We start from the raw sequence: 10937 nt of genomic DNA, 5'->3' as shown, positions 1-10937 counted from the left end.
TCATTGACAAAAACACTCTCCCTCCCAACAACTATTTACAAAGGGGCCATCATCCCACAACTCCATCACTACCCTCCATTTTTCCAATCCAACGATCCCAATCAATCCTCTCCAATCTGTTCACTGGAATGGCATAATAGTAAATGATACAAAAATGTAGGGAGTGTATGGGAAATTCATGTCCTCAGTTCGGACAGGCAGGTGCAATGGACGCTGGGTTTCTCTCATGTCAAAGAAGGAATTCAATTTCTATAAATAGAGGTTGATTTCTTAGGTAAGAAGGGATTTCCGAAGAAGACGAGATCGAGGAGGGGGTTCAAGCTCTCGGTTCGCTGAGAGAGCTAGGGTTTCTCCTCGCCGATCGAAGCCCCATGGCGTTCCAGGGCAAGAAGCTCGTCAATGACCCTAATGGTTTGGTTCTGCGATTCTCCTTTATTGGAATTCCTGTTTTCTTTGGTTTCGAGTTAGGTTTTGGATGAATCTTTTGAGTTCTTGTGTGATCCGGGAGCTTGTGGTGTTTTCGGTTTGAAATCTTGCGATTCTTGTTGTGATTTGCTTGCGATCTTGTTCCGTGTTTGGATTTGGATTCTTGATTGGAATGTGAATTTTTTTGATGTTTAATTTGTGTGGGTTTTTGGTGCGGTGAATGTAGCGGTGGTGACTGAATTCATTGAAGGTCTGGTAGAAACTTTTCCTGGATTGCAGTACCTTGATGGATTCCCGCAGGTTGTAATCATTTTTATCCCCTTTTTTTTGTTTAAATTACTGTTCTGTTTCTTGTGTTTTGATCTGGAGTTTTGAATTGTGGGTCGTGTTTGTAGGTTAAGGTGGTCCTGCGGGCTGATATTCCTGGGAATAAGTATGACAAGGTTGCTGTTATATCTGGTACGTTTGGTTTGATTGGGAATACTCTCTTGTTTTTGTGTCTTACACTTGATTAATGAAGTCAAATGAGCAAAATCAATGCCATTCGAATATTTTGTCGTGATCTTATGACTTTTGTTGTCTGTTATACTGCCCTAAAATAGGAGTTTGTCGTAAATGCGGAGCCTATACATTGGAGTTTGTCGTAAATGCTGAGCCAATACAGTGGAGTTTGTTGTAAATGCTGAGCCAATACATTGGTTTTGGTCTCTGCTTGATACAAGTGGACTTGTATGAGCTCTTTTAGAATTTTTATTTACCAGAAAGATAAATTCTCTTTTTGCAAACAGTGGTTAAAAGTGAGGTTCATTTCAAGTGCTGAACTTAATTTAGTTGCATGGGTGTCTATGTAATTTATATTGTAGTGTGCCCGATATGTGTTCTTTTGGCGAACTAGCCTAGAATGTTGTTATTTGAAGTGGATTGTCAGTGTGGTTGGGTTGTGTATTAGATGTGCTGTTTGCAGAAATACTCTTTAAACATTGAATTCTCTGAACCTACTCAGATGCTTAAAGGCGCATGGCAAAGTAAACAAATGGAAAGTACACCAAAAGGCCAATGATACCCAGTAGTTAGTTCGGTAGAGCGTAAGAACAATGGTAACACCACTCCCTAGCATGAGGGGCAGCAGAAATAAATATTTGAACAGTGCTCTTATTTGAATTGTGCAGCCTCAGACATGTTAGTTATGGCACTTTATATTCTAGCTTGTCACACATGACTTGAAGAAATATGAAAAGAAACTGCCTGTTTATATTTTCTCTCACACTTAGTAGTATGCCTTGATTTTTTATCATTGAACCTCAAAGAAGTGTTAGAGCATATGTTATTATTTCAAAAATCATTAATCATTTATTATTGGAAGCTGTCAGCTAAGCATGGTTTTCAGCTTTGGCTAGATTTCATATAGAAACTATACGGCCATGAAAATGTAGATTTTTTTGTAATCATTATATGATGTGAAGGTCATTTGCCACACCTATTTTTCTTGCATCACATCCATTTATTGACTTTGTATTATCACATGAAAGTTCCCTTCCATGAACTTTACTATGAGAGTTACAAATCAGAAGGCCATATTCTCTTTTATTTTTTTTTGTCACATCACTCATTCACACAATCATTAAATGTCACTATCATGAACAGGCATGCTAGGTTTCAGCCAATCTGTTTTTATCTGAATTTGCTCTCTTTACAGCATTAGCCAATACTTGTTGCATTCCATTCTGATGCCAATGCTCTTTCAGCATAAGATTTTTCATTTCATCTACATTTGATTGTATGTCTACTTTGCATGACTTGACTGGAGAATTTGTACCATGCTTTGGTTTGTGGCCATTAGTTTGAAAATTTTTCATGGTACATTGGTGTAAACAGGAGGAGGAAGTGGCCATGAGCCAGGTCAGGCTGGATTTGTTGGGGAAGGAATGCTGACAGCAGCGATCTGTGGGGATGTTTTTACCTCTCCTCCTGTTGATTCTATTTTAGCTGTACGGTAGTTTATGGTACAAGTGTCCTTGTTTTAAATGTTTATAAACTTACACTAATTTTTCTTCAACTATATAGGGCATACGCGCTGTAACAGGTCCCAAAGGATGCCTACTAATTGTTACGGTACCTTGCTACTAGATGGAATATTGTACTATTAAATTGTTGTGTATATTACTATATTTGCACTGTCTTGTGCCAGTGCTGGTTGACTGTTCATGTTTGTTGTCTATTGGAGTTTTTCATGCTTTATATAATTTATTGGTTCCCTTCTGTTAGATACAGTATACTTCAATCATGAAAACATCTATTGTTATTTTTATGCCCCTCTGACAGAACTATACTGGAGATAGACTGAATTTTGGTCTGGCAGCTGAGGAGGCAAAATCAGAAGGTTACAAAGTGGAGGTAGATGTCATGGATGTATCAAAAGAATCTAATACTTTAACATGATATGGTAGCACTTCAAACTGTTATACTTGCAGATGGTTATTGTTGGAGATGATTGTGCTCTTCCACCCCCTCGAGGTATTACTGGAAGGCGAGGCTTGGCAGGGACAGTTCTTATCCACAAGGTTTTTCTTTTGTTATTTACTTCATACTTCATAGTTATTTATTTTGTTATGGAATGTTTATAGATAATGATCTAAATGTTTATTTCACATCCCTTCCTGCTAAGTTGCCAAGCTTATAAAAATTTGAAGAAGCTTTCAAAATCATGGTGTGTGTAAAATTTAACCTCACTTTATATTTTTTTAGTAATTGAAACCATTGCAATTTTTTTAGCTTCTTTAAACATAAATTTACAAAAGATTATTACATCTGATATAAATCTTTAGCACATTTCTTTGTTTGGCGAAGTCACCAATGCCATCTTTTCTAGTCCTTGTAGTAGAATATGTAACACATCAAGTGTTGCCCCTTTTTTGGTTGGTGAGGTGTGATAAATGTTACCATGTGATTCATCTTTTCAAATCCACTGCTTTATTTAATAACAGCTGATTAAGGGTGATTCGAGGCTTCAAAATTCTTAATTCACAAGTTGAAGGAAACCATACAGGAAATATTCTTGACTATTAAGTGGGACCATGTGATGTCTTGTAAGGATCATATAATCATGTCCTTTCTCTTTCATTTTTTTTTTTTTCATTGACATGGCAAGAATATACCAGGCACCTTAAGCCCTTTCGGATTTGAGTTTTTGTATCAAGTTCATGCCAATCATGTCTCTGTCTTATAGGTTGCTGGTGCTGCTGCAGCTGCTGGCCTTTCCCTTGCTGAGGTTGCTGCAGAAGCACAGCATGCATCTGAGCTGGTAGGCACTATGGGAGTTGCTTTATCAGTTTGCACACTGCCTGGACAAGTAACATCTGATCGATTAGGTCCAGGGTTAATGGAGCTTGGTCTCGGAATTGTAAGTTCGTTGCTTCATATCAGGAATCAGTTTCCCAGCTGGTTATCTTGGTGCATTCCTTCTCTATTTGCTTTGCTTCTCTTGTATAAATTAATCACGCTGATTGAATGTGGGTGTTGGGTTTTTGACCTCACAAACGCAATATTCCAGATGAAGAGGAAGTGCCTTTTGAATTTGCAATTGTTATATTTATTAATTTTGACAAGTCAAAAGCCTAAAACTGCTTCCCCCTCCAGCATGGGGAGCCTGGTGCTGCTGTTGCTGAACTCCAGCCAGTTGAGGTTGTGGTATCTCATGTTCTCAAGCAGATACTATCAATGGTATGCCACATTTGACTGATATTTTTTTCCCTCAATTATGTGCATGGGCTTTGCATAGAATGGGATTCGCTAGATATGTAATTATTATCTTAGAAGTTCTGTAATTTGGTTTCTAAGTTCATTCTAATATTTTCATCAAATTTGGGAAGGCTTTTATGGGAAACAGTTCTATTTAATGTAAGACTGTTGATTTACATGCCATTTTGTGGTGTATAGCAGTACTATGTGAAATAGTTTTATGTAATGTTAGGCTGATGGTTTGTATCTTTTGATGAGCATGATTGATCCTTGTTGATAGAGATCTTCCCACGTAGATGTTAGCTGTGCAGTAATGTGCTCCATTGCCCTGAAATTCAGTACCATCCCCGTAAGGCACCTTCATAAATTCATCTTAGTTGCAATTAGTTTGTTATATTAATCTTTGGTAATGCGTTGGTTGACTTGTTGGCTGAACTTGTAATAGGATGATGCTTTACGTCAATCTAAATTCTTGTTGATGATTTCTTCCTTGTTGTCGTTGATTTTAACTATACTTATGCCCTTGATATCTTAATTTGTGTTTAACTCTTCAATTACTTGCAGGAAACACAATATGTTCCCATCAAAAGGGGAAGTAGAGTGGTCCTCATGATCAATGGGTATGTGCAGTCCTGTCACCAAAATTTTCAGTTTTGATAATCAATCACAATTTTAATGTTTTAGCCGTAAGGTGTACATGGTGAGCTGTGATTAACATTTCTCAAGTGATACAAATAGCAACATTGTCGACTTGTTTATCACATTTCTATGTTATTCTCTTAATTGAAATTTCATTTATTTTGAAGTTATCCAATAAATAATATTTGACCTGACATACACAGTTTTATATCAGGATCATTTTTTGTGAAAGGAAGAAATAGATGTTCTGTGATTAGCATCTAAAGCGATTCAAGATTTATTGAATTGTCTTATAAACATGCCTAAATAATCCACCTGCTATTTTTACTTTATATATATATTTACTCTTCTTGTGGTGTTACACTTGCTTTGGCATCTTAGTATAGGTGTTTGGATTCCGGAAGTTGTTTTAGTTCTACAAGTGAATATCTTTATGTAGAATCCTTCTAATTTTTCCGGCTAGCACCTGTTCTTGTTTATCATCTTTAATGGAGTGTTATCATGGTTTTAGATTAGAGCTCTGAGCTGTAACTTTCTTTTTCTTTTTTCTAAGGTCCTTTGTTTGAATGATACAATTATACACATCATTGCCCGTGGATTATTTAACAATTTGCCTACTAATTTTCTAAGAGGGTCTTTAGAATGTTGCCGTGTTCAACTTTCATGATGTATGTTTTCTTGCATTAGTTTATAGCAAGAATTCTGGAGTCAGGTGCTTAGTTTATCCTGCTTTAGGGCGGTATTGATAGAGAAGCAATATGCTTATGTCACTTTTTCAGCTTCATAAATGTGCTTTTTTTTCCTTTGCTGGAATATGTTGGTGGTCTTTTCATGACTGCTAGTGGAGGGTCATATCCAATATGCTCTGTAGTAGCAAGGAGCAAGAATGGAACTTTACAGGACAACTGATTCATTGTTAGAGTTTATATTGGTTATAATTATAATGTCATGCTAGAGGAAACTTATGCAAAGGTAAAACAGAAATCAATTACGGAGTTGTTTAAATGTAACAATCTTAGGTCTATATTTTGTTATTGCTAATTGATGTATCCTATGAATTTTGAAAGAACACATCACTGGAGTTAAGTAGGTATGAATCATCAGCAATCAAGGTCTTATCTATCATTCGGATATCTCACTATTGGGAGCTGTGCCCTCACATGTACCCGAGTTAGAGTTTTTCTTAATACCAAATGGTGAAGAGAAAACCAAGAATTTATGAAATTTGAAATAATATTTTTCCCAAATGAGGGAATTCTTGAAACCTGTTTTTGGAATATGGTTTGTTCAATACCTTGGAATCACAGATTACAATGATGGGATAACCTTTTCGTACATACTTCTCTCCTGATTCAAACCAGTGTCAGTTTAGCTATTGTTTCTTTGAAGTAATCGAGCTAATCTTGTTTGTTCTATAGCAGGGGGCATTGTTTAATTAATAACTATCATGTATAAATTGTCTTAACTATTGCTGGTCTACAGCTTAGGTGCAACACCAATCATGGAGTTGATGATTGCATCAGGAAAGGCGATCCCACAACTACAGCTGGAACATGGACTTGCTGTTGACAGAGTTTATACTGGATCATTTATGACTTCTCTTGATATGGCAGGTCAGTTTGTTCTTGATATAAGAGGTTGTCCTGTATTAATTCATACTTGTATTGTTAATTAGAATAGTTGTCTACTGCAGGATTCTCCATTTCTATTATGAAATCAGAACCATCCATTTTAGACCGTTTGGATGCCCCTACTAAAGCTCCATATTGGCCTGTCGGTGTTGAAGGTAGGAGTTGTGGACCTAATCAGGTTTCTCCAGTCATACAATTGATACTCTTATTATCTAACAATCATGTATTAAATTTATGTAATAAAAGAGTTGAAACATGGATGACGATTATATGTAAAAAATGTTCTTTACCTAATGCTTGGCCCTTGCTGGCTCAATCTGTCAGGAAATTGTAGTATTATTCTATGTTGACATATGAGAACAGATCAAACTATGCATTTTAGATGTTTGTTGAAATCTTATTGTGAAGAAGCTCCTTTAGTCATATTTAATATTTTGATATTAAAGAAGTGTCAGGTTTTATTTTCCTTGTTAATGAGGGTGGCATTCTGGGTTTTAATGCCCTGAAGAAATGTTTGAACTATTGGAAATTCTGGGTTGATATGCTAATGATAAGTTTTGTCATCTCAGTCATCTTTCTTTTGGTCACAACTGAGTTTCATATTGAATACTTACCATCACTTTTCTTAATATACGATACATGCTTAGCATCATTTTCGAATATTTGAGAACCATTTCATGAGAAGAAACTTCATAATAGCTTGCTTGGTCTGTTGGTAGTCTGTTGGTAGAAGCTGAAGCATTTTCTTTTATAGATCATTCTTTACTGCCAGTAGTTTGCTTATAAGAGGCTTTCTAACCTGTGTAGGGGATCGTCCACCTGCTAAGATCCCTGTTCCTGTGCCGCCATCTCATTCTTCACGAAATGAAGAGGTACAAGATGTAAGAAACAAGTCTATATCATTGGGTCTATAAAGTTTCTGTTTTAAAAGACCCATATTTACTGTTTAAAATAATTGTTATTTTGCTTATATGTGTTGGTGTCTGGTTCTGAGCCATTATTGTTTCCTTTGATCTAGGTTTTTGATGCAATTTTTCTGTTTAGAGCTGTCTGCTTTAATAATTGATGGAGACTTTTGGGATGATGCTTTTTCTTGATCGTGGGCATGCTGTTTATGTTCTTATTATAGATATTAGGACTTGATAATTTGACTAATGATGAAACTAAAATTTTCAAATTCAAATGTTCCAATTTAGGTATCTATGCAACATATTTATGAAGAAGTTTTATGAGTGCGTTATGGCATTTATACCGACAATTAGAGAGAAAAATGTTTGCATTTGAATCATCTGTAACTTTTTTGAAGTGTTATTAAGTTGCATTAAAGCAATGAATATATCTTAATTCATAAAATTCCATGAATTAATTTGCATGGTCACAACACAGTATTTGTGGCTGCATTCTTTTTCCTTTTTCTAAATGAGGGTTTATCCAGTTGCCTCAACCCTGAAAATTCATTATATGCTTCAAACTTCTTTCTTAACTAAATTTACCTTATTATTATGTTTTGAATGATCAATTTTTTAGTCTGGAGCGCTAACCAATTGTCATGCTGAATTCATTTCCATGTGAACAGGAATTCAATCAACCTCTAGAGTTGAATGAACAGGGCCGAATTCTTGAGTGTGCTATTCTTGCTGCAGTTAATGCAATCATTGATGTTAAGGACAAGCTAAATGATTGGGATAGTAAAGTTGGTGATGGAGATTGTGGATCTACTGTGAGCGTTTTTCCCTCTCTTTGTCATTTTTCAAGCCAGCAGATCTTTTATTATTCATGTACTCTTAATGCATTTATTATGGCATTTGATTGTGATGTACATGTTCTGTGCAGATGTATAGAGGTGCGATGGCGATTCTTGATGACATGAAGAAATGGTAAAACCACTTTAAGTTGCTATTACTTCTATTCATGTTTTCTCCTTCCTACATAGAATAATGCTTTATGCAATGCACTCTTTTTCTTATGGGTGCAAAAGATAGCATTGTTCAGTCATTTGATCTTTCCATGACTCTTTACTGGGTAAGTGTACTCCTGCCTGTAGTTTAAATCAATACCTGGATTTTGGGACATCTATGCAGAGGCCTAAATATTATATAGGACTTTAGGTGTGCATGACCAGGCTTCCTGCCATTTCCTGTGTTACAGATGTGGCCAAACCTTTATGTTTTACTCATGACACACGTAGGGCACATAGTGTATATTATATAGTGTTGAAAGGTCTAAGAGCAAAAGATAGCCATCTGCAATTCTTTTTCCAGCCCTGTTAAATGATCATGTTCTGGATAAAATATTGGTGCTAATCCAATGACACATTTAAGCATGAAAATGGGGGATGACATGTGCCAGAAGATGTATTGTGATAAATTTTCAAAAAAAAAAAAAGATTGTCTATTGAATGATCTTATGCAAAAGCTTTGTCCTCTTATATGGTTTTTACATAGTTTCATATGTGTGCACTCCTGATACTATTTTTGTGATTTCGTTTTCTAGGTTGATTAACTCAGAAGAATTTGGTGTGGCATTGAATCATTTATTTCGTGAATCTAAATCCTGTGATAAGTGATTTTGGTTTTCCAGTTTCCGGATAGCAATGTAATCAGATGTTTTTGTTCTCCAGTTACCCACTCAATGTTGCTTCAGAAACAGTGAATGAAATTGGCACATCTATCCGAAGGGTGATGGGAGGAACAAGTGGCATCTTGTATAGTACTCATACCTTTGAATTTTTACTTGTTCATGCATCATATTTCCATGTGAGCCAACATGTGCTATTTGGCTCACATACATTTGATGTCTATCTGAAATTGTACTTAATTTCTCCCTGCTAGGAAATTAATTACTTTTTTAAAATTCAGATATGCCATCTTCTGCAAGGCTGCTTACACAAGCTTAAAGGAAAGCCCAGATGTCACACCAGAACAATGTGAGACGTGGCTCTGTTACGTTCATGTTGCCATGAACTGTGGTCTGTGGTTCCCTTTTAATGGCATGTGTCTTTGGTTCAGGGTCTAGAGCGCTGGAAGCATCTATTGCAGCTGTTAGTAAATATGGCCGAGCTGAGAGAGGCTATCGTACAATGTTGGATGCCCTTATTCCTGCATCAATAGTACTGAAAGAGGCAAGTGATTCTTTTTTGAGCCACCTCTTAAGAATGGATGACTAATTTCTCATGATTTTTCTTTGCAAGCAGAATTTGGACAAGGGGAATGATCCTGTTGCAGCTTTTGTCCTTTCATCTGAAGCAGCTGTAAACGGGGCCGAATCAACCAAAGAAATGCAACCTCAAGTGAGTAATGTCTTTTATAAATATGCAGTCACAATTATTTTCTTCCCCTATTTCTTTTTTATTGTACTGGAACATGGATGAGCTTTCATCAGCACAACATTAGAAAGAGTTGATGATTTATGCCTGGTTGGATAAAACCAGCACTAAATCTTGATATTCTGAACTTCTGACCCTAGGAACTGCATTGAATCTGCATGTAGGGGCTGAGTGAGAGTATCTTCCTGAATGCTTTAAAATTTATAAAAAATAAGTCCATGTTAGTTAATAATAAGATTTCTGGTTTATTTGTATCAGTTCTATTTTTTCAACTTTTGTGTTGCTGAATTATGCTCATGTTGAAATGAGGTTTATTGGTTATTTATATCTTTTTGACATTATAAATGCAGGCTGGCAGATCTTCATACATAACAGGAGATGTTCTCTCCACGGTTCCAGATCCTGGAGCCATGGCTGCTGCAACATGGTACAGAGCGGCAGCGCTTGCTGTGGAGCATAAGTTGAAAAACGCAGAGAACTAACATCTAGCAGGGTATCTCACTGCAAGCAACAGTAATAGTGACAACAATCGGCCTGGGTCAGACAATTGGTGTCTTAACAGAGTCATTCTTTTTCAATTTTCACCCCCTTTCTCTCAATTGTTTTTTGTCTTAAGTTTTTTTGAACTCGTTGTTTTCCGCTGTGCTGTGCACAAGCTGAGAAGGCGTGTCTCCCCAAACCTCATCTCTCTCTCTCTCTCTCTCTCTCTCTCTCTCTCTCTCTCTCTCTCCTCTCTTCCATGTAATGCAATGCAATGCATCAGCCTTAAAATATATAAAAAAAAAAGTAACGATAAAAAATAAAAATATAACTTAATGTGCGTCATATGACAGTATATATGTGCTAATTAGTCTGATGATGTTTTTGGCGGTGGACCTTCTGAAAGGTTTTCATATATGGAGGACCATGAAGGGAGAAAGTCAGTCGTTTAATTGAGTATTTATATTGCTTTATTAAAAGGTAACCAAACCGACCATTTTCTCATGGTATCCGCATGTCATTTCTTGTACTATTCATTAGTGTGCTCGTAGTCTAAGCGGGTGTTTATTATAAGAGAAGTGGAGAATAGTACTAGAAATGAAAAAAAAATTGGTTTTTATATAATGATTTATTTATCTCTATTTCAATAAATAAAAAAATTTGTTGAGATGGGTTTAATTTAAAAGTCTACTTCAGTT

The 10937-nt window shown here is 36.1% G+C and overlaps 1 protein-coding gene across 2 annotated transcripts; it reads left to right on the top strand.

The window, feature by feature from the left end:
- The first annotated feature begins 263 nt into the window (after positions 1-263).
- LOC120282096 (putative 3,4-dihydroxy-2-butanone kinase) lies at positions 264-10591 on the top strand. Of its 2 annotated transcripts, none has more exons than XM_039288832.1 (20): positions 264-411; positions 653-726; positions 822-885; positions 2302-2414; positions 2491-2538; positions 2749-2820; positions 2898-2987; positions 3653-3826; positions 4063-4146; positions 4729-4784; positions 6286-6416; positions 6497-6589; positions 7242-7306; positions 8011-8154; positions 8268-8311; positions 9055-9138; positions 9293-9360; positions 9443-9555; positions 9628-9723; positions 10110-10591. In XM_039288832.1, exons 1-20 carry the CDS (start codon positions 372-374, stop codon positions 10239-10241), a joined length of 1785 nt encoding a protein of 594 aa, XP_039144766.1. In that variant the 5' UTR covers positions 264-371; the 3' UTR covers positions 10242-10591. The 2 variants fall into 2 exon arrangements, with proteins under 2 accessions (XP_039144766.1, XP_039144765.1); XM_039288831.1 differs by having other exon boundaries at positions 7242-7315.
- The last annotated feature ends 346 nt before the right edge of the window (positions 10592-10937 follow it).

The sequence above is a fragment of the Dioscorea cayenensis genome, chromosome 18 (genome assembly GCF_009730915.1).
Source record: "Dioscorea cayenensis subsp. rotundata cultivar TDr96_F1 chromosome 18, TDr96_F1_v2_PseudoChromosome.rev07_lg8_w22 25.fasta, whole genome shotgun sequence".
NCBI lineage: Eukaryota > Viridiplantae > Streptophyta > Magnoliopsida > Dioscoreales > Dioscoreaceae > Dioscorea > Dioscorea cayenensis.
Note: the sequence above shows the minus strand (reverse complement) of the source record. Positions and strands in the feature narration are given on the sequence as shown.